At 36.4% G+C, this 25,114-nt stretch overlaps 1 protein-coding gene across 1 annotated transcript in view; it reads right to left on the bottom strand.

Moving 5' to 3' along the window:
- The window catches only part of ADAM10 (ADAM metallopeptidase domain 10), a 170,998-nt gene that overhangs the window by 30,661 nt on the left and 115,223 nt on the right, over nucleotides 1-25,114 (bottom strand). Inside the window, 3 exon segments of the mRNA XM_043986216.1 lie at nucleotides 3,491-3,674; nucleotides 7,776-7,868; nucleotides 22,539-22,688. Coding sequence (XP_043842151.1) covers nucleotides 3,491-3,674; nucleotides 7,776-7,868; nucleotides 22,539-22,688 — 427 coding nt within the window.

Below are 25,114 nucleotides of genomic sequence, written 5' to 3'. Positions count from 1 at the left end.
CCTTTTGTCACTAGACACTGAGCTTCCTTTTGGCTTAAGCCCGGCCAATTCACTAGTATGGGGGTTACTTGTAGTTGTTCTATGCTCTTCCCCTGTAGTATGGTGGACACCAACCTACGGGGCTCATCTTTCAGTGCTATATCTTTTATGCAAACTTAATATTATCCATGCAGTTTCTTAGCAAACATACTGGAGAACTTTGTCATTCCTTCACCAGTGGATCACCTTTTGTCAGGACTTTCCCTTATGACCTGTCTATTTTGAGTAACCCTGGAGGGATAGCAACTAGTTTCACTGAACTATGTAAGGTTCTCTGCCACAACAAGGCAATAATAGCTTTCCTTGATCAACAAATCAATAAAACAACCTCTCTCTTCTCAACTATATAAACTAACTAGTAGCTGCTGCCCTCTTAGTATATTAAGGAACATTAACAGTCTTTAATTGCACATGTATAACCTATAGTGATTGTTTGCAACCTTGGGGAGGAGGGTGGGGAGGGAGGGAGGAATGAGAGAGGGATAGAATTTGGAACTCAAAACTTTAAATAAATAAACACTTAATTTTAGGGGAAAAGAAGAAACAATTAAAAAATCTCTTAGTTTCCACAAATATCTTATTGATGTGCTAAAAGTTACATTACTTGTTTTTTCTTTTCATGCATCTGTAACTAATTTACAGATTATGGCCCTTCTATTGATATAATTCTATTGCATTTCACTGAAGTTTTAACTGACTGATTAAAAAGTTCCTCCTCCAGGATACCTGTGTAGATGAGTTACCAAGCACACAACAAATTCAAACTAAAAATTCTAAGACACACAGATCAAAAGCTTTCCAAAAAATTCTCCACATAACTTTCTAGAGATTTACACCAATGACTCAATCAACAAAGGAAAATTAGCGAGCAGTAACCCCTATCAATTAAAGAAAAAGAGAGCTACTAAGTTGGGCAGTGTTACTAGCATGTCAGAAACTAGAAATTAATTTAGAGGCCCCAATAATCAAAGAAAACATCCATTAAGCTATGACAAGGGCTCAAGAAAATTACGTAACTACTTATTTGACAAATATCTGTGAAGTGCTCATTATATGCAGAATGTTATGCTAGGTGCTGGAAGAGTTACAAAGTTTAGATAAGCAATGGGCCCAACCTTCCTATATCTCAGATAAATATTGAGTTTTATTTAAGAAACTTAGAAGACCCTTTTAAGGACAAAATGGCATAGTACTCTTTTGGTTCCCTCACTCCAGCCTTACTTATTTCTCAAGTCTTAATCAGTTTCAGAATTTCAATTTTTGATTTTCAATTTCAAATTTCAGTTTTCAGTGTCTTTTCCTATTCCTCAATATATTTTGACTGATCTTAAATAGATACACTTTGCCTCAACTGAAATTCCCCCAAAGTAATTGGGGAATCTTAAGTGAAATTTCTCCATTCTGCCGCAAAAGAACAATGCTGAACAGTAGAGAGTAATAAGAACAGAATTGAAAAGCAAACTGATGTTTCAACTGCCACACTTATCCCACTACAAAGCAGTTGCAGTATATAGAGAGAATATGACTGCACAATAATTCCTTCCTACCCCACATAATCCAATCTAATTATACAGTATCTTCAAGAATAAGATGAGAGGAATTATATAGTAGGCAATAAAGGAAGAAGAAACACTGATTCATGTTATCGACCAAGCTCCTTCCTAAAAGTAAATGCTAAAAATTATCAAATAGGAAAACTGACTTTTAAAATGATACATCAATTAATAAAAAGATCAATTTCAGTAATATATTATTGAAAATGTTACCCAAAAAAACCAGAGGGGCAATGTGCCTCATTGGGAGAAGAATCTTTGTATCAATTACACCTCTTATAAAGATATCATAACAAAAGCTGATAGGAAATTAACATATATCTAACACCAAGAACCATTCACCAATTTAAGTGATCAAAGAATAATAATAGTTCTCAAAAGAACTATAAACTAGTAACCCTATGAAAGACTGATAGAATTGAGAAGAGAAATGCAAAACAACTCTGGGGTATTACCTCATATCCAACAAATTAGATGATATGGAAAAAGATGAGAACAATCTGTATCGGGGTGCTAGACAAAGACAGACCCACTTTTCTGCAAAAAAGGTTGACCCACTGGATCTATGAATTGATCCAATCATTCTAGAAAGTAATTTAAAATTATGCTTTTAAAAAGTGTCAAACTGGATGAAGTGAGCAGAACTAGGAGAACATTGTACAGAGTAATAGCAATGTTGTGTGATCATCAACTGTGAGATACTTGACTCGTCTCAGCAATGCAATGATCTAAGACAATTCCAAGGGACTCATGATGGAAAGTGTTCTACACATCCAGAAAAAGAACTGTGGAACCTGAATGCAGATTGAACCATACTATTTTCACCTTTTTCAGATTAAAAAAAAATTTTTTGAGGCTTTTTCCTTTTGTTCTAATTTTTCTTTCACAGCATGACTAATGTGGAAATATGTTTAATGTGATTGTATATGTATAACCTATATCAGATTGCATGCCATCTTGGGAAGGGGGTAAGGGAGGTAGGGAGAAAAATTTGGAACTCAAAATATTATAAAAATGAAATGTTGAAAACTATCTTTACATCTAACTGGAAAAAAAACAAAATACTGTTAAGATTTGAAAAAAAAAGTGCCTAAAATGTCTATACTCTTTGAACCAGAGAACACACTGCTAGGTGTATATATTCTATCTCAAAGGAGGTCAAAAAGAAAAAACCCCAATATTCATAGCAGAAAATCAAACTTCAAAAGCACCAAAACATTCATAATAATTTTTGTGGTAGCTAAGAAGTTATCAGTTTCAGAGAAAACTGGCAAGACCTATGTGAAGTGATACTGAGAATAAATGCTTATTAACTAATGGGGGGGGGGGGAGAATGAAAAAATAGTTTGGATATTTATGTAGAGAGCACTAGACTAAATACTACTCAAGTTCTTTTCCAGTTTCCAGTTTCTTTTGTTTCTAGAGAAAATATCAAATCACTTAAATAATAATGATAAATATATATTAAATTAATTGATTGACTAGCAAGTACTTATTAAGTGACTACTGTGTTCCAGGCACTGTGCTACAAACAGAAATGCAAATACAACAGTGAGTTATCCCTCAAAGAACTCTATTTTATTTGTCAGGGTGAATGGGGGGCCAAGGAAGAAAACACTATGTTCATCATAAACAGCAAGATCTATACAAAATAAATATTATGTGATTTGGGATAATGATAATTGTATTACACCAACTAGGGAAATCAGGAAATGTTGGCTTCCTAAATAAATTGGAAAGCAACGAACCTAAACATCTTTATTTTGGAAATGATTCTGAAACAATACATTTTATCATGTATTTTTACTTATTTAACTTACACAATGTTTATGAACACTGCCTAATCCATATTATCCAAATTAAAATGTAAAAATCAAAGACATAGATAGGTAAGCTACCTGAAGGTGCTCCAACCCAAGCCAGTCCTAAAACACCGTCATCAAAATCTCGATCTGTGAAGACATAGGCCAAACAGTAGTCATCATGATTCTGCTCAGAGTTCAATTCCAGGAACTTCTCCACACCAATATTAGGAAAGCGGAAAGGATTTGTTGAGTCTTTCTCATCAGCAGTTGTGTTTATCTAAACATGAAAATAATTTAAATAAACAATTAAAATTGGTCAATTAAGTTTCTCAACTGACTTGAATGTGATACAGCACAGAAACATCAATGAACCTTACTACCAGTGTGATTCTAGGCAAATGACAACTTCTCTGGGACAGTTTTCCCACCTGTAAAATGAAGGGGTTGGAATAGAAGATGGGTAATGTTTCCTCTAGTTCTAAATCCATGATCCTATGATTCTATGACTTCTCCACTAAAGTTAAACCCTGGGAGCAGCTAGGTGGCACAGTGGATAAAGCACTGGCCCTGGATTCAGGAAGAAATGAGTTCAAATCTGGCCTCAGACATTTGACACTAGCTGTGTGACCCTGTGACCCTGGGCAAGTCACTTAACCCTCATTGCCCTGCCCCACCCCCCAAAAAAGTTAAACCCTGATGCCTCATGGTGACAAAGAAGTGATCCCAGTTTTTAAAGACTATGTGAGCATAGCCTACTTACCAAAGCAAGATGGGCTTTAAATCCTTGGTTAGTCTAGCTAATTTTGGAGAGGTGTATAACAAAAATACATCAGATGATGACTTTTTTGGCCACAGAAATCCATAAAAATATATTTACCAGAGCACTGGTATCAAATTCAGAAATAGAGGCTACTAAAGCCACATATAAGGATTCCTTTGGGCTGCTTGCCAACTTAGAAAACCACATATTAATATTATCTATGTTTTACCATATTTTTTTTTGGTGAAATATTTCTCAATTACATTTTAATCTGGCTCCAAATGCACTGGGGAGTGCTGGAGGCTGCATACAACCCACATACCATGTGTTTTGACACCTCTCTACTAAAGTACTCATCGATATTGGTGGCAAAGTATCCATATTATTGAAATTTAGCATTTTTTGAGGCTGAGTTAAGACTTTGTCACTGGTTTTGTATAACAAGCACTTATCTAATTTGTCTATGCAGAAGTTCCTTGCCTTCAAGAGGTGCTCAGTGGTCTTATTTATAGAAAATCTGGCTACTGCCTCAGCAATCTAGCTCCCCCACCTTAAATCAACTATGCTCTAAATAATTTCACTAACAAAACCTATACTACTATTTCTTCACAATTATAAGGATACTCACTATAAGAAATTATAGATGAGTATGATAAATTCAGAGCACAGGTTTATTCGACTGAGAACATTCTCAATTTTCAATGCTGATATATAGCCATCCAAATACTTCCTAATCATAACAGAGTCCTCTTCCCTTGGAGCCCTGAGAAGTCTAAATTTTCCCTTATAACTTCAATCCACTTCCGTGCTTAGTCAAGAGTAGATTCTCAGAGCATGACTATATGGTCAGCATCCCTCTAAGTTCAACAACCCTCTGACTTATGAGCTGTATTTTTCCTTCTCTGAATACCCAAAGAAAATGTTTTTTCTGCTTCCCACCCTCCACCACGTCTTGAACTAGCCTCTAAATCTTGCCACTTTTACTGGGTTCTACTCTGATTGTTACATGAAATCCAAAGGTATTTTTTACTCTTTAGATAAGCTAAAAAGGTATTATCTAAAGCATCGCCTGCCTAGCAAATCATGGAACACTTGAAAAATAAGACCATGCAGATAGCCCCCATGCCAACCTATTTTTCTACAAATATAATCTGGTTACTGACATGGAAATGAATAAAACTTTAAAATGATGACATCACCATTTTTAGAGAAGTTTAACAAATGTAAAGAAGACACTAGGAAGGTAGATCATTCATTCACTCAGTCATCAATCAATAAATGTATATTAAGCCCTAATCATTAGAGTACAGTGAGTGCTAACCCTATGGACCTTATAGTCAAGTGGTCTCTGCCCATTTAATTCATCCTTGATAGTAATTTGGTTCTCCCTAATTACAGAACCGAATGGAAATGCTTTGAATTACTTTGTACTATAGTAACAACTCTGTATACTTCAGGTTTATTCATTAAACGCTAAAATATAATTTGCCAGTCATTTGATGTTGATAAATAACATATCAAAGAACACACACTTGGGCACAAATAACAGGAAATTATCAACTATAAAACATATAAGCTAAAAGCTGTTTATGGAAATTGGATTCACCAAACTTCTCTACCTTTGCTTTGGATACCTGTCCTACAATGTAGAGTATTTTTTAATAGTCCAATTACATTTTCATCAAGAATTTTTCCTTATGATACAGAAAACATCTTCCACAGCAGGTGCTATGTGACAAAGTTCAGTAACAAAGTAATAAAGCCAATGCCAACAACAATAAAAAACTTTACAAAATATACTCTTCTGATTTATATTCAAGGACTATTTTTCACAATACAAAACATTTTCAATTTAAACCAGATTTCACTAAATATTATATGGGAAGTCCAATTTTTAAATTTTTGTCATTTCACTACTCCAATAAAGATGTATATTTCACTTGACATTGTCAAATGATCATCTGATGTTTTTCAATGGAAAGTGAAACCAAGAAAGACACCATTTGTGTACAGTCAGAACTAACAAAAGAAGTCATAATTCCTACTTTAATATACAAGAGCCAGGAACATAGTACATATAAAAGTGGAAGGCATTTTTACAATTTTCTTGTTTAATGATAAAATAATCTTTCCTCAACACTTGTTCTAAGAAACACAAGTGTGCCTTATTTTATTCAATAAACTGTTCACGAAAAAGCATATATTTACTTTTCATACAGCAAATCACGTTTACATAATATTAGCATGCTCAATATTTAAACCAGGGATTTTTAAGCTTCTGTGTGTCACAGATCCCTTTGCTACTCTGATGAATATTTTTTATTGCATAAAGAAAACTACACAGGATTGCGGAAGGAGAACAATTATACTCAAATAGAACTAAAAAAATGTTTTTAATAATTTCATGAACCACGAGTTAAATTTCTCTGATTTAAAAAACCTGAAAGCTCAGTTTTGCAAAAAAATATTCCATCATATAATTTGTCTAGTTCATAAATTCAGGGTTTGTTTTTTGTTGGGTTTTTTTTTCCCCAGAAATCAGGCCTATCTTTTATATTTCATATCCTGATTAAAATATCAAAGTACCTGGGCTCAATTTCTCCAGTAATTCAGTAAATGCGTTGCTAATAATTACCTATTAAAAATGGTTACTCTAGGGGCAGCTAGGTGGTACAGTGGATAGAGCACCAGCCCCTGGATTCAGGAGGACCTGAGTTCAAATCTGACCTTAGACACTTAACACTTACTAGCTGTGTGACCCTGGGCAAGTCACTTAACCCTAACTGCCTCACCAAAAAAAAAAAAAAAAAAAAAAAAAAGGTTACTCTAATACTGGATGAAAACAATGTAAAACTTAAGCAAAAATTTAAGAGAAAAGACTGAAAAGGAAAAGTATCAAGGAAAAGCACTTAGGGATACTGAAAATGGCTTAGGTTTTGTTTTTTTTAAAACGGGGTGTCAGCCTGAAAATAGCCAATTACCTTCTTAACCCATGATATAAATTATATTCCTATAGATTTCAGTTTCACTTCAAATCAGCAAACATTTACTATGTAAATACAATAGAAAATAGACTAAAGGATAGTCCTAGGTGCTAAGAGTCAGATGAGATCAAACAACTGATATAAACAGTGTAGGAAATTCCAGATAAAGAACTTCCTGTTCAACAAGGCAGATGTACCCCTTCTCTGCAACTTGTATTCTTAAAATTAAGCTGTCTTAAGGCACTGAGAAATTAAATGATTTACCAAGGGTTACAGAGTATTTGCCAACAGATGAAACTTGAACCTAGGTCTTTCTGACTCAGAGGCCAGCTTCCTTAATTTGAACCTAGATCCTCTAACTCCAAAACCCAGGGTTCTTTATAATAGTATATTAATAAGATCACACTATTTTCTCAAAACCATATTGTCCCTACCACCAAGAAATTTACCTTCTACTGGCTATTTAAAAGCCATACTTTGTATGACAAAAGAGGGATCAGTTTCTTATTGACTCACAAACTGTTCCATATAAAAATATAAAGCAAAAAAAAAAAAATTCATTCCTTTCCCAATCACAGGAATAAACCACCTTTCAAAATAAGAAAAGATCAGTAATTTTTGGAAAATTCCTTACCCTAATTCGTTTCACCATGAAACTGATGTTACGGATGCCAGAGAAGTCTGTTGATTGATATATTGTATCAATAGCTTTCACATGACTGGATATCTGGGGATAGAAATGAAACAAATTTCAAATATAAAAAAACTAAGCCAATTAAAATCCACTTTCCAAGTAAACATTTTCATTTTCCAGTTTTAGGGAATGGGTGAGAATATAAAAAGAAACTTGTAAGTTATATACCATAATCCAAGAACTCATGGCCTTTTTCTCTACCAATGTCCACAGGGGAGACCAGAGGAACCAAGGTTAAGGAGGGTTAATGGAGGAACCAAAAAAGAAGTATAAAATGAGAATCAGAATTTTTGAGATGGAAAGAACCTCTCATTACACAAGTGAAAAAATGAAGACAAAGAGAGGCTATGCACCTTGACCAAAGTCATCCCAGTAGTTTGGACTGAAGTTGGGAATTAAACACATCTCTTAATTTCTGGGGTTGTTTCTAATAAATCATAAAGCTATTCAGGTCTCAGGGGTGTTGGAAGGCAGGAATTCCACTTCATAAACCAAGAGGCTGGATAATAATTTCATAGGAATGTTGTAGATAAGTTTAACAGCTATAAATCAACTAACACAAAGAAAAGGCCAAAAGAACCTAAAAAGAACCTTTACTAAAAAACAAATGACCTTTGGGATATGCAGAAAGAATTAACAGCTACAGGTAACAGCAATTGAGAATATAAATTCATTTGTTAAATTGTAGGAGTGAGCAAGACTATGGTAGAAAAAAAAGGACATAAAACAAATGTTCAAAAATTGAGTAAAGTTTGGAAAAACCATGGCACATGAAATGTAATACAATAAAAAAATGAGAAATTTAGAGACAGAAGACGCATATGAACATATATAGAATGAAATATAAAGAACCAAAAAGATAGACATAAACAATATCAACAATAAAAGTTATAAAATCACTAAAAAGAAGCTAAACTCTAACTAAAAAAACCCCCACAATTATTATCCCAGAGAAAAAAATGAAATACAACTCCTATGTGTGATAAATGATTACTACTGACTAGTAACTTGGGGAGATTTTTTGAGTAGTATTTTATTTTATTTTTTCCAATTACATCTGAAGATAGTTTTCAACATTCATTTCTGTAAGATTTTGAGTTCTAAATTTTTCTCTCTCCCCCGAAGGTGGCAAGAAATCTGATATAGGTTATACATTACAATCATGTTAAGAAAAGACTAAAAAAAAACAAAAACAAAAAACCCAAACACAAGAAAGAACAAAACAACAAAACCTGAAAATGCTATGCATTAATCTACATTCAGACTTCATTGTTCAGGGGCAGCTAGGTGACCCAGTAGATAAAGCACCGGCCCTGGATTCAGGAGTACTTGAGTTCAAATCCGGCCTCAGACACTTGACACTTACTAGCTGTGTGACCCTGGGCAAGTCAGTTAATTCCCACTGCCCCGCCAAAAAAAAAAAAAAAGAAAGAAAGAAAGAAATCAGACTTCATTGTTCTTTTTCTGGATGTGGAAAGCATTTTCAATGAGTCTTCTAGCATTGTCTTGGATCACTGCACTGTTGAGAAGAACTAAGTCTATCACAGTTGATCATCACACAATGTTGCTGTTACTGTATACAATGACCTCTTGGGTTTGACTCATTTGACTCAGCATTGATTCGTGGAAGTCTTTCCAGGTTTTTCTGCAATCAGCCTGCTCATTATTCCTTGCAGCACAACAGTATTTCATTATATTCATCTACAACACCTTGTTTAGCCATTCCCCAATTGATGGGTATCCCCTCAATTTCCAATCTTTGCCACCACAAAAAGAGCAGCTAGAAATATTTTTGTACATGTGGATCCCTTTCCCTTTTTTATGATCTCTTTGGTATAGACCTAGTAGTGGTATTGCTGGGCCAAAGGATATGCAGAGTTCTATAGCCTTTTGGACAAGATTCCAAATAGTTCTCCGCAATGGCCAAATTAGTTAACAACTCCACCACTTTAGTGTTCCAATTTCCCCACATCTCCTCCAATATTAATTATTTTCATTTTTTGTCATATTACTCAATTGGATAGGTGTAAGGTGGTACCACAGAGTAGTTTTAATTTTCATTTCTCTGATCAGTAGAGATTGAGAACATTTTTTTATATGGTTGTGAGAGCTTTGATTTCTTCATATCATTTCACCATTTCTCAACTGGGGAATGACATATTCTTATAATTTTGATTCGGTTCTCTATATATTTAGAAATATTTATCAGAAACACTGGCTGTAAAAATTGTGTTCCACCTTTTTGCTTTCCCTCTAACCTTGGTTTTTGTTTGTGCAAAATTTTATAATTTAATGTAATCAAAATGATCCATTATGGGGCAGCTAGGTGGCGCAGTGGATAAAGCACTGGCCCTGGATTCAGGAGGACCTGAGTTCAAATTCGACCTCAGATACTTAACACTTACTACCTGTGTGACCCTGGGCAAATCACTTAACCCCAATTGCCCTGCAAAAAAATAAAAATAAAAGATCCATTTTGCATTTCATCTCTATCTCATCTTGGTTATAATATAATTTTTTTTTCCTTTTTCCATAGATCTGACAAGTAAACTATTCCTTTATTTTCTAATTTGCCCACGGTATCTATTACTCTTCATGTCTAAATAATATACCCATTTTGACTGTACTTTGGTATATGGTATAAGATGTTGGTCTATGCCTACTTTCTGCCATACTATTTTTCAGTTTTCCTAGCAATTTTTGTCAAATACTGAGTTCTTATCCCAGAACCTGGAATCTTTGGGTTTATCAAACAGTAGTTTTAGATTAGATGGAGCTAGGCCACTTTCCTTTGTATTTTTTTTTTATTAATTCCCTTGATATTCTTGACCTATTGTTCTTCCAGATGAATTCTGTTGTTATTTTTTCTAGCTCTTATGAAATAACTTTTGGGTGGTCTGGTTGGTATGACACTGAATAGGTATATAAATTTAGGTAGAATTGTCATTTATATTAGCTTGGCCTACCCATGAGTAACTGATATTTTTCTGTTTGTTTGGATCTGATTTTATTTGTGTGAAAAGTATTTTATAATTGGGTTCATATAGATCCTGGGTTTGTTTTGGCAGGTAGACTCCCAAATACTTCATATTGTCTACAATTATTTTAAATGGAATTTCTCTATCTGTTGCTGCTGGGCTTTGCTAGTCATATAAAGAAATGCTAATGATTAATGTGGGTTTACTTTATATACTGCAAATTTGTTAAAGTTGTTCATTGTTTCAAGTGGTTCATTAGTTGATTCTCTAAGTACACCATCGTATCATCTGCAAAAAGTGATAGTTTTGTTCCCTCCTTGCCTATTCTAATTCCTTCAATTTCTTTTTCTTCTCTTATTGCTAAGGCTAAAATTTCTAGTACAATACTGAATAATAGTGGTGGATAATGAACATCCTTGTTTCACCCCTGATCTTACTGGGAACTCTTCTAACTTACCCACACAACATACAGTGCTTGCTGATGGTTTTAGATAGCTACTATTTATCATTTTAAAGAAAGCTCCATTTATACCTATGCTCTTTAGTGTTTTTAATAGGAATGGGTTCTAAATTTTGTCAAAAAGCTTTCTCTGCATCTATTGAGATAAACATATGATTTTGGTTAGTTTTGTTATTGATGTGGTCAATTACACTGATAGCTTTCCTAATATTGAACCAGCCCTGCATTCCTGCTATAAATTCCACCTGGTTATAATGTATTATCCTGGTGATAAATTGCTATAATCTCATTACTAATAACGTGTTTAGAATTTTCACATCAATTAGTGAAACTGGTCTGTAATTTTCTTTCTTCCTTCTTATGTTTCTCTTGAGTCTTGCATTTGAAGATAGAAATTTTTGTTCACTTCTGAACTTTTCATAAGGAAAGTTTTAAAGTACCCTCTTTCATTGAATGCAATCTTTTCCCCTGAAAGATTATGCTTAATTGTGCTAGGTAGTACATTCTTGGTTATAATCTCAGTTTCTTTGCCCTCTGGAATATCGTATTCTAAGCCCTCCGATCCTTTAATGTTGACGCGGCCAGGTCCTGTGTAATTCTGATAGTTGTTTCTTGATATTTAAATTGTTTCTTTTTGGCTGCTTGCAGTATTTTCTCCTTTCCTTGATAACTTTGAAATTTAGCTAGGATATTCCTTGAAGTTTTCCTTTTGGGGTCTCTTTCAGGAGGTGAATGGCAGATTCTTTTAATGATTATTGTTTCCTTTGGTTCTAAGACATTGGGGCAGTTTTCCTTGATAATATCATGAAGTATGTTGTCCAGGCTCTTTTTTTGATCATGGTCCTCAGGTAATCCAATAACTCTTAAATTGTCCCTCCTGGATCTATTTTCCAGGTCTGTTGTTTGTCTGAAGAGGTATTTTACATTTTCTTCTACTTTCACATTCTTATGATTCTGCTTCACTGCTTCCTGATGTCTCACTGAGATATTAGCTTCCATCTATGTAATAATGATTCTTAAGGAATTATTTTCCCCAGTCAGTTTTGGCACCTCCTTTTCCATTTATCCAATTTTTTTTTGAAAGAGTTATTTTCTCTTTCCAAACTATTGATTCTCTCTTGCATAACTCTCATTTCTTTTCTTAATTTTGCTTCTACCTCTCTTATTTGATTTATAAAACCCTTTTTGAGCTCTTTCAAAAGGGCTTTTTGGTCTTGAGACCAATTCCTCTTATCCTTTGAGACTTTGAATGTAGGTACTTTGACATTGTTGTCCTCTTCTGAGCTTTGAGTTTTGGTCTTCTCTGTCACATAGTAGTTTTTTATGTTGACAGTTTTTTTCTGTTTCTTACACATAATTTGGCCTATTTCTTTCTCTCTTTCTTTCTTTCTTTTGGGCAGGGGGGATTGAGGCAATTGGTGTTAAATGACTTGCCTAGGGTCACACAGCTATTAAGTGTTAAGTATCTGAGGCTGGATTTGAACTCGGGTCCTCCTGACTCCAGGGCCGGTGCTCTATCGACTGTGCCATGTAGCTGTCCCTAATTTAGCCTAATTCATGCTTTTTTAAAAGTTAAGCTCTCCTCCTGGGGTACAGGGTGCACTGTCCCAAGCTTCTTTTGCGGGGTGCAGGGAAATGATCACTGGCTTTCTACTTTGAAGCCTCAGCAGTTCGCAACTTGTTCGCTGCACTGGGATGGCACAGCCTAGTTGTGCCTGTTGTGTACTGGATATCCCAGATGGCAGATTACCTTCTTAGTTGAAGCTGGGAACCTCACAACTGGCCTGCTATGCCATTAGCTTGTTGATGTAGGACCAAGGGTCCTCAGCTGTTGATCTGTGCTGTGGCTAAGAGTCTTCTACAGGCTTGCCCGGACACCCTCTGCACTGAGCTGTGCTCCCCCTTTGCCCAGGTAAAGAAATTTTTCCTGAAGTCCTTCTAGGTTATCTTAAGCCAAAAGATTGCCTTTTGGGAGGTTCTGTAGCTCCAGAATCTGTTTAGAGGCTTCATTTAACATGGTATCCAAGGAAAAAGTGGGAGAGCTCAGGCAACTTCCTAGCTTTTCTCCCCACCATCTTGGCTCTGTCCCCCACTATGTTCAAAGCCCAACTTTTAGAAGTCCATTTTCTCCTTCAGAATAAGCTTACACTGAAACTCATCATCTTGGTCAGATCCATCCCAAGCTTTAAAGGAATCTGGAGTGGGGAACTCAAGTTTGGGTAAAGAAAGATCCCACTGCCTAGATAGAAGGTCTCTCTGTCCAGGGAGGGGGTCACTCAGCTCATCTATTGAAAAGGTATACATTCTTTGAACTGACAGCCCAAGGGTGGGGGTGGTATAGCCCTTCATTTTAATATACCCAACTTCCAATTAAGTTAACCAATTAGATGTGATTGCTGTTTGGTGAACTGCCTACTGTGATCCCTATGGCCATAAATATCTTTGGTCCAAGACAGCCAGCCAAATGGCCATGCTTTCATTAATAAACTGCCAGCCTTATTAATAAAATTATTAAACTACCCAGAAACTATGTCTCTTAAACTTTTAATCATCAAGTATGTAAAAATGAGGTGCAGGATTATTAGGGCATAAAGTCAAATACAGTGTCTGCTGTAGTTACTCCATTGTGTTTTTTCATTTTCTTACCCCACCCCACCATAAGCAATGATTTAATCCAGAAGGGATGGGATGAATCTTTCTCTAAACATGTCTTTTATGAGGACACAAGCCATCAAAACAAAATTCATTTAAAAACCTTATGGAAGATGTCGGAGAAAAGGCAGTGAGCTCCCGATCTCATAGCATGATCACTCCAAAAAAACATCCAAATAAGGTCATAGGGAAATGCCCGGAGCAGCAAAACTCACAGAAGAATGTGCTGAAATCATCTTCTAACCAAGAACGGCTTGGAAGGTCAGAAGGAGGGAGCTGCTGTGCTGAGACAGGAGTCGAGCCCAACCCCACAGTCACCCTGACACAGACCCAGTCTCAGGAAGGCCTCACCAGAGGAGCAGACCCCCAGAGCCTCTGAATCAGCTGAAGCGCCAGTGTTGTTTGGAACTAAGCTCACAGTCTGGTGAGTGGGCTGAGCCCTGGGCAGGGGAGAGACTACAGGGGTCTATGCTGGTGCTAAGGCAGAACTTGGATTTTACACCCCTACTCAGAACCAGGTGGTAGGCTTGAGTAGCAGTGGCCCAGGTGGAGGAGGGGCACAGGCTTGTCGGAGGTAACAACCACAATACACAAAGCTGGTTGACTGGCAAGTTGGTCTGGGGTCATCTAGGACCAGGAAACAGGCTGGGCAAGGGAAGAACCTGATTCTCCTTAAACCATACCACCTGGGACTTCTTAAGCTTGAGATACTGCAGCCTGGAAACAGTGCCCCACTTTAAGGAGCTAAAAGTCTAGTAAAAGAAAGGCAAGATGAGCAGACAGAGAAAGGTGAGGACCATAGAAAGTATCTTCAGTAACAAGGAAGACCAAGGGGCACCCTCAGAGGAAAATGTCAACATCAGGGCCCCTATATCTAAAGCTTCCAAGAAAAATACGAATTGGTCTCAGGCCATAGAGGTGCTCAAAAAGGACTTTGAAGATAAAATGAGAAAGGTAAAGGAAAAAATGGAAAGAGAAATGAGGGTGATGCAGGAAAGACATGACAAAAAAGTCAACAGCTTGAAAAGTCAAATGGAAAAAGCTCTCTTATGAAAATAATTGCCTAAGAATTAGGATTGAACAAATGGAAACCAGTGACTTTATGAAAAACCAAGACACAATAAAGCAAATCCAAATGAATAAAAAAATAGAGGGCAATGTGAAATATCTTCTGGAAAAAACTGCCGACCTGGAAAATAGGTCCAGGAGAGATAATCTGAAAATTATTGGTCTACCTTAAAACCATGATCAAGGAAAGAGCTTAGACACCATCTTCCAAGATATTCTCAGGGAAAATTGCCCTGAAATTCTAGAAGAAGCAGCTAAAATAGAAATTGAAAGTGTCCACTGATCACCTCCAGAAAGAGATCCCAAAAAGAAAACTCCTAGGAATATTATAGCCAAATTCCAGAGCTCTCAGGTCAAGGAGAAAATACTGCAAGCTGCCAAAAAGAAAGAATTCAAGTACTGTGGAACCCCAGTCAGGATAGCACAAGATCGAGCAGCTTCTACATTAAAGGACTGGAGGGCATAGAATATGATATTCCAAAGGGCAAAGGAAATGGGATTACAACAAAGAATCACCTACCCAGCAAAACTCAGCATTATCTTTCAGTGGAAAAAATGGGACTTTAATGAAAAAGAAGACTTTCAGATATTTGTGATGAAAAGACCTGAACTGAATGGCAAATTTGACTTTCAAATACAAGACCCTAGAGAACCATAAAAAAAAATTGGAGCTGGGGGACATACCTGGGGTCGTACAGTGGGTGACTGTCTTGTGTCCGAAGCCAGGTTTTGGCTGGGATCCCCCTGGGTCCAGGGGTGATGATTTATCCACTGTGTCACTTAGCTAGATGATAACATCTTTAGGGTTAAATTGAGGGGTGAAGGGAATTCATTGGGGAAGGGGAAAGGGCAGAAGTGAAATCCTACATGAAAGTAACAGGAAAAGGCTTATGGAGTGGGGGAAGAGATGGGAGAGGAGCAAGGCAATAAATGAATTTTACACTCATCAGAAAAGGTTCAAAGATCTTAAACTCATCAGAGCTGCCTCAAGGAGGGACTAATAGACACACCCAACTGGGTGGAGTAATCTATTTAATCTGGGCAGTAAATGAGCCTAACACTCATCAAAATTGGTTCAAAGACCTCAGTCTCATTAGAATTGGCTCAAGGAGGGAATAATGTACACACTCAATTGGGTGGAGTAATCTATAACCCTGCAGGAAAATAGGAGGGGAAAGGGATAAAGAGAGAGGGGCAAAAGAAGGAAGGGCAGAGTGGGGGAGGGGACAGACAGAAACAAATCCCTTTTGAAGAGTGATAGGATGAAAGAAGATGGATAATAGAATAAATATCATGGGGAAGGGAATAGGATGGAAGGGAAACAGTTAACAATAGTAATCATGAAAAAGAGAAAAAGGGGAAAAATTGTACAAAAAATATAGCAACTCTTGGTGGAGGCTAAGAATTGAGAATCAAGGGAATGTCCATCAATTGAGGAATGATGGAAAAAGCTGTGCTATATGATAGTAGTGGAATGGACTTGTGCTACAGGAAATGACAAACAGGATGATCCCTGAAAAACCTTGAAAGACTAATGAACATCGATGTATAGTGAAGTGAACAGAGCTGAGAGGACATTGTGCGTAGTGACAGCAGTATTGTCCAATGAGTACTTGTGAATGACTTTTTACTCTCAGCAGTGCAATGATCCAAGACAATCCCAAGGAACTAATGAGGAAGCATACTATGCACCCCTATAGAAAGAACTGATAAAAAGAACACTTGTGGATTGTACATACATAACCTGATTGCGATCTTGTGGAGGGGGGAGGAAAGGGAGGGAGGGAGGGAGAATAATTTAGAACTCTAAATCTTATGAAAATGAATGTTGAAAACTACCCTTACATGTAAATGGAAAATAAAATAAATGTTTGTTGTTTTAAAAAAAAAAACAAAAAACAACCTTGTGAAGATGGAAGAGGATAGTGGAAGAGTATCATTAATATCACCACATAAAATAGGAAGGAGCAAAGGGAAAAAACACAGAGTTTGGTGAGAGTCTCAATTAAATTGATCCATCCCTATATTGCTTAAGGATAAAATTGGAAGGACAACAAGTAGAAGAAAATGGAAAAGATCTGTCAAATTTTCCATAATAAAGTATGACAATGAAGACATTAAATTTGTACTCTAACAGCAAAATTCCTGATGTGCTATTTCAAGTAGAAAGGGTAATTAAGGGCACTAGAAAAACCAGAAGAGTAGGTATACTAGAAAAAGTAATTCTGTGCTAAAAATGATAATTATGAGGAAATTTGGGGATAAATTCTCAAGGCATTTGAAAAAGGAAATGACACCAAATATGTGGAAATACCAGAGATCTAATTATTACTGAAAAAAGGCAGAGATAATATCAACTTTTGACTTCTATAACTCATTTCCCATTATTATAAAACATTTTTCTGAAAATAATCTACATTTATTAATTACTTCCTTCATGAAGATGTAAGAAATGAAAAGGCAGAAGTTTTAAAAGATATTCTAAATCAGATGATATCTTTACAATCACATAACTGACAGAGAAATACAAGATCCCATTGTATTTATTATTTGTTGCGCATTGTAAACAGGATGATTCATCAGAGTAAAAACTCTGCTTTAAAGACTTTCTTCCAAAAAGGTGTACCCCATGCATATTTTAAAACTGTTTAAGAGTCCCTTGAAGATAAACAACCAAATGACTGCACACATATTACTTATATCAAATTGCTTACCGTATTAGGGATGATGGAGGTAAAAGAGGAAGAAAGAAAATTTGGAAGTCAAAATCTTAAAATAAATAAATATTTAAAGTTGTCTTTACATGTAATTGAGAAAAAAAATAAGTGGTGCAGTGAATAAAACACTGGCTCTAGATTCAGGAGGACCTGAGTTCAAATCCAGTCTCAGACACTTGACACTTACTAGCTGTGTAATCCTGGGCAAGTCACTTAACTGTAACTGCCCTGCAAAAAAAACCAAACAACAACAACAAAAAAAAACCCCAGGCAAGATAGCGGCCTAATCCTTGGATTATAAATAGCAAAGGAGGCAAATAACAGTAACATTTATATTCAAAGTTATCATTTAATGATAAATATTCAGCCCAGAACGCAAATAAAAGGGGCTTTCCTATAGATGGTGATATCTTTTACATGTTCCTATTTTCAGATGATGTACTGACTGCATCAAATCAAGAACACTTCAGAATTTCTTCAGATGTAACACTATACATAAAAATTAGGCCAACTATTCACAAAAGAAAAACTCAAGTAGATGAGAAATCCCTCTTATCCCGACTGTGATATGTAACTATATGGACAGCTAAGAGGGGGCAACACTGTAGATGGATAAAGAACTATTCCCCGAATTAAACAGAACAGGATGAATTGCCTTCGGGAATCTGGGCAATGCTTTTAATGATTCCAAGCTTTTCCCTAAAACAAAGGTCTATTTTATTAACAATGATAAGTCTTTATACCACAGTGTCTGAAAAATTAATTATTATTATTTTTTGTTGGGGGGGTGGGTTTTTTTTGGGGGGGGGGGGCTTTGGGGAGGGGGGAATGAGGGTTAAGTGACTTGCCCAAGGTCGCATAGCTAATAAGTATCAAGTGTCCGAGGTTGGACTTGAACTTGGGTCCTCCTGAATCTAGGGCTGGTGCTTTATTCACTGTACCACCTAGCTGCCCCTGAAAAACTAAATCTAAAGAGCAATGGAGAGGCCCATGGTAGATGTGAATAGGTTGCACAATATTGCTAGAGAAGTACTTAAAAATAATGTAATAGAAAACATCAGAGAGATATGACCAAAAAAAGAATACGTTTAGACATATAATTAAATCAAGGGACAACAAATGGACTACATGTTCTACCATATTCAAGAAATATCAAGAGGTCCCTAACAGGTTAAATAAATCACTTTGGAAGGAATTATGGAAGGATATGGACAAGACTTGGCATGAGAAGTCATGAGTGAGTTGTGACCTGAACTACTAAAGGAAACAGGTTAACTGCAAATAAGATTTATCATTTCTTGCTTTTTCAATACTATGCATCTGTTAAATATGTGTATATATATATATATATAACATACAAATATATAATATAAATTTATAAATATACATTATATCACATATATTAACTTTTGACTAGCATATAGTTCACTAAAAACTTAAAATTTATTTTTCACATATACTATTATCTAGTCATGCCTCCCTCATATCTTCTACACATTAAGTTAATTTTTTAACTGAAGTGTCTAACTTTACATTTACTTCTAATTCATTATATTGTGGGCCCACTGTTTTAGCCCATTAAGATTTCTTTTTACCCTGATTCAGTCACACGTTAGCTCTCAGCTTCCTGTCTAATCCAAATTTGACAAGTGTGCAATTTTTGTCTTAATCCAAGTCAATGAAATAAATACTGAGGCACACAAAGCCATATTGATGAGATCCCTTGTACAATATATTTGAAAACTCCCTCTAATATGACATCAATCCATGGATGATTGTTTTGGGGGGTTCCATCATTCAACCATTTTCAAACCCACCTAATATGATCAGCTAACCAACATGACGCTTGCGTTATTCATAAATATAGCAAAATAGATGATAAAATGATTTCCTGAAATACAAGTATATTATAACTACAGAATTACTCCTCATCAAACTGTCTGGTAATTCTGTTAATGTAGGAAATGAAAATAATTTGAAATAGGCAAGTCTTGATGATGTCATCTTATGGCCTTAATGATAACAATCACATTTCTATAGATGTTCAAAACTCATTCCTTTAATAGTACATTCCCTATCTGTAAAGCATTTATTTTTTTTGTTTGTTTATCCTTGTTTTCTGTGTGGCAGACAGGGTGGGGTGGCTTATGTCTGGGGCCAGATTTGGGTTTGGGGCCTCCTGGGTCCAGGGCTGGTGCTTTGCCCACTGTGTCACCTAGCTGATCCATGATGACATCTTTAAAATAAAGTTAAGGGGTTGTAGGAATGCACTGGAACAAAGGGAAACAGAGAGGTGGACTGGAGAAAAGTAGCTCATATAAAAGAAACAAGAAAAAGCTTAGGGAGGAGAGGGGAAGATAGGGAAGGAGTGGGGGAGTGAACCTTACTCTCAACAGAATTGGCTCAAAGAGGGAATAACATACACACCCAAGTGGGTATAGTAATGTATTTTGCCCTGAGGGAAAGTGGAAGGGAAGGAAATGGAGGGGGTGGGGGGAAAGAGGCAAAGAAAGGAAGGGCAGATTGGGGGAGGAGGGCAATAAAAAGCAAAACACTTTCAAGGAAGGATAAGATGAAGGAAGATAGAAAACAGTAAATATCAAGGGGAGGGAATAAGATGGAGGGTAATACAGTTAGCAATAGTAACTGTGAAAGAAATGATGAGCAGGATGATATCAGAAGGAAGTATGAAAAATGCAAACCATCAACAGAGGAAGAACTGATGGTATCTGAATACAGACTGAAGTATATTTTTATTTGTTAGCTCCTCTTTCTAAAGTTATTTTGTCTATTTTCTTTCACAACCTGACTAATGTGAAGATGTTCTGCATAAATGGAAATATGTATGACATACTGAATTGCTTGATTTTCTAAGAAGGGTTGAGGAGGGAGGGAGGAAGAAAATTTAGAACACAAAATTTTAAAAAATCAATGTGGGGGGCACCTAGGTGGCACAGTGGATAAAACTCTGGCCCTGGACTCAGACATTTGACACTTACTAGCAGTGTGACCCTGGGCAAGTCACTTAACCCTCATTGTCCCACCAAAACAAAACAAAACACACACAAAAAAAACCCAAAATTAAATGGTCTTAAAAAAAAAACAATGTGAAAATAAATGATGAATAGGAGGAGTTCAGAGAAATCTGGAAGGACTTACATGAACTGATGCTGACTGAGAGGAGCAAATCCAAGTAACAACAACATTGTGTGAGGAACAATCGTGATGGACGTGGCTCTTTTTAGCAGCGCAACAATCCAAAACAATTTCAAAGAACTTCATGATAGAAAATGTTCTCAACATCCAGAAAAAAGAACTGTGGATTATGAATGCAGATTGAATCATACTGTTTCTACTTTGGGGCTTTTTTCCCCCTTTTTTTAAGGCTTTCCCCTTGTGCTCTGATTCTTCTCTCATGACATGACTAATGTAGAAATATGTTTAATGTGATGGCACATATATAACCTATATAAGATTGCTTTCTGTCTTGGGGAGGAGGGAGGGAAGGGAGAACAGGAGAAAAATCTGGAATTAAAAATCCTATGAAAACAAATGTTGAAAACTATCCTTATATACAACTGTAAAATAATAAAATACTTTGGGGGGGGGGCGCGACAACAAGGGTTAAGTGACTTGCCCAAGGTCACACAGCTAGTAAGTAAGTGTCAAGTGTCTGAGGCCGGATTTAAACTCAGGTCCTCTGAATTCAGGGCCAGTGCTTTATCCACTGAGCCACCTAGCTGCCCCAAAAATATTTTTATTAATTTAAAAAAAAAAGTACATTCCCAAAATGGCACCATGGTCCAAAAGTGAATCAGTTAGTCTATAAACATTTAAGTGCCAAGCACTGTTCTCAGTGCCTGAGGGAAAAAAGGAAAAAAAAAGGGAAAAAACCAGTCCTTGCTGTCAAAGGGCTCACAGCCTAATGAGGGAGAAAACATGCAAATAACTATGTACAAACAAAATGCAGATAGAATACAATGGGGTAGTCACAACAGGGTCATAGCATTTATAAAGACTAGGAAAGGCTTCTTGTTTTTTGTTGTTGTTGTTGTTGTTGTTGTTGTTGTTGTTTTTTCCTGCGGGGCAACAGGGGTTAAGTGACTTGCCCAGGGTCACACAGCTAGTAAGTGTCAAGTGTCTGAGGCTGAATTTGAACTCAGGTACTCCTGAATCCAGGGCCGGTGCTTTATCTACTGCGCCACCTAGCCGCCCCCAGGAAAGACTTCTTGCAGTAGGTAGAACTCTAGCTAAAATTTGGAGCCACTATGTAAAAATGGAGAGAAAGCATCCCAGCTATAAGAGACAACCAAATATATGCCCAGAATAAAAAATGGAGAGTCTTACTCAAGGAAGAGCAAGGAGACCAGTATCACTGACTTCTGTCTGACAAGTAGTAACTAAAATATAATAATGAGAATCTCTATGAGCATTAAAATACTGGATACCCAAATAATCAGATTTCATATGCCAGAAATCTTGAGAAGAGATGCCACCCTAAAAGCAGTACCTTACAAATAAATTATTTTTTGCAAATAAAAGGTTAAAAAACCCACACAGGGGCAGCTAGGTGGCGCAGTGGATAGAGCACCGGACCTGGATTCAGGAGGACCTGAGTTTGGATCTGGCCTCAGACACTTTACACACTTACTAGCTGTGTGACCCTGGGCGGGTCACTTAACTCCAATTGTCTCACAAAAAAAAAAAAAAAAGAAAGAAAGAAAAAGAAAAAAACCCACACAAATAGGTTTCAAATTTTTAAAAATCACATTAGCATAGATAAAATTTGAAAACTCATATGACTCAATGCCATTATCATAATAAATACCTGGGCAATCACAGCTTCCCGTGTTCCATAGTGTTTAAAGAATAGATGGTCTGTCTGAATATAAAGCTGGCAAGTATTTTTTTCAGCTGAAGCAGCACGTTTTTTCCTCAGAAGCTCTGGACCACTTGTAACATGTTCTTCAAGAGGTTTCTACATATGATAGAAGAGTTGTCTTTGATAAATGACACGTTATATTATTTCATCTTAATCTAGCTTTTTAAAACATAAAGTGGGGAAGAATCAGACACAATTTCATTCAACTCCATAAACTACCAAACACAAATTAACTCAGTAATCACCCCTATCTGAAAATTATTTTGGAGAAAACTGGAAAGCAATCCAGGAGAAAGTAGTTTTAGATCAATAAGTATTGATATATACAAGTCAATACAACAAACTTTAAGCACCTACGAGATGCTAGGCATTGTGCTAAGCACTAGGGACAAAAACAAAAGAAGCAAAAGACAATATTAAAGATCATAAAATTTAAAAATTATAATAGAAACAAATCAGACACCTTTCATAGCAACTATGAGTTGGTGAATTCTTAACCAAACGAGGAATAGAGGCATTCACAAAAGATGAAAGGGCTAATGTTTATTATATTAAATTGAAAAGCATTTATTTGCACAATCAAAATCAGTGCCATTAATATAAGAAGAAAAGCAATTTATGGGAAGAAGAACCTTTCCATCATATATTTGTGAGAATAGTCTGATAACTACATAAGTAATTAAAAATATGGGGCAGCTAGGTGGTACAGTGGATAGAGCACCGGCCCTGGAATTAGGAAGACCTGAGTTCAAATCCGACCTCAGACACTTAACACTTAGTAGCTGTGTGACCCTAGGCAAGTCACTTAACCCCAATTGCCTCACACCACCCCCCCTCAAAAAATATATATATAGTAGACTTGGGGGCAGCTAGGTGGTGCAGTGGATAAAGCACTGGCCCTGGATTCAGGAGGACCTAAGTCCAAATCTGGCCTCAGACCCATGACACTTGCTAGCTATGTGACCCTGGGCAAGTCATTTAACACTCTTTGCCCTGCCCCAAAAATTAATAAATATAGTAGACCAAAAAGCCATTCCTCAACAGAAAAGTGATTAATCAATCAAGAAACATTTATTAAAATCCATTTTGTACCAGGTAATGTATAAGGCATTAGAAATACAAGTTTAAAGAATGAAACAACTCCTAGTTACAAGGTGTTCATCTTCCTAACAGTATAGAAAACAACCTTATAGAGGTATATAAAGAATAAGCTTAGGGCAGCTAGGTGGCGCAGTGGATAGAGCACCAGCCTTGGATTCAGGAGGATCCGCGTTCAAATCCAACCTCAGACATTTAACACTTACTAGCTGTGTGACCCTGGGCAAGTCACTTAACCCCAATCGCCTCACCCCCCCCCCCAAAAAAGAGTTTAATGGGAATAAATACAAAGTAGTTAAAATACAAGATAATTTGGGAAAGAGGGTGCTAAAAGTGGTGAGATCAGCAAAAATGGTGCTTAAACTGTGTCTTTAAAGGAAGAGAGGTAATCTGTGAGATGGAGCTAAGAAGGAGGTATATTCCAAGAATGGAGAAAAGCAAGTGTAAAGGCACACTGAGGGAAGGAAAGTTGTATATGAGGAAGAGAGAGGCTGATTTGGTTGGATGACAGAATGTAGGGAGAAATAATAACAATGAAGAGGAAGAGAGAGAAGAAAAATGGGTTTATTAAGTGCCAACTATATGCCAGGCACTATGCTAAAACGTTTACAAATATTATGTCATTTGATCCTCACAACAATCCTAGGAGTTAGGTGCTATTATGTTTTCTAGTTTACAGATAAGGAAACTAAAGCAGACAAAGATTAAGTGACTTGCCCACAGTCACAGAGCTGCTAAGTGACTGAACCTAGATTTTAACTCAGGTCTTCCTGACTCCAACTCAAGTATTGTATCCACTTCCCATCTAGTTGCTTCTACAACTATGCCATGTTACTTCTTTTAAGTCTTCAAAGCATTTTAGTGTCACCTCATTTATGGCACTTTATACATTCTGTGGAAGTGTCTAACAGTCCAAGCACTCTGGAAATCAATTTGGAATTATGTGAAGAAAATTATTAAAATATCCATACCCTTTTTGACCCAGAAATCCTACCATTACTGTGGTCAATGATTTTTTAAAGGGTACCAATTACACCAAATTATTTTTAGCAGCAATTTGTACAAGAACAAAGAACTAGGGGGAAAAATGTATGCCCACTGATTGGGATATGACTCAAGTTGTGGTACATGAATGCAATATTACTGTGCTCTAAGAAATGGTGAATAAAGCATGAGAAAACTTATATGGACTGATATAAAGTGAGGTAGCAGGTCAAGTCATATTGAGTCGACAAGCATTTATTAAGGGCCTTTTGATTGCCAGGCACTGTGTTAAATACTGAGCATACCAAAAAAGGCCAAAAATGGTCCTGCTTTCAAGAAGCTCACAATGCTAGGGGAATTAAAAAAGCTGTATGTAACAGTGGATAGAGCAATGCACCTAGGATCAAGAACAGTCAAGTTCAAATCCTTCCTCAGAAGTT

Source organism: Dromiciops gliroides, chromosome 2 (genome assembly GCF_019393635.1).
Source record: "Dromiciops gliroides isolate mDroGli1 chromosome 2, mDroGli1.pri, whole genome shotgun sequence".
Taxonomy (NCBI): Eukaryota; Metazoa; Chordata; class Mammalia; order Microbiotheria; family Microbiotheriidae; genus Dromiciops; species Dromiciops gliroides.
Note: the sequence above shows the minus strand (reverse complement) of the source record. Positions and strands in the feature narration are given on the sequence as shown.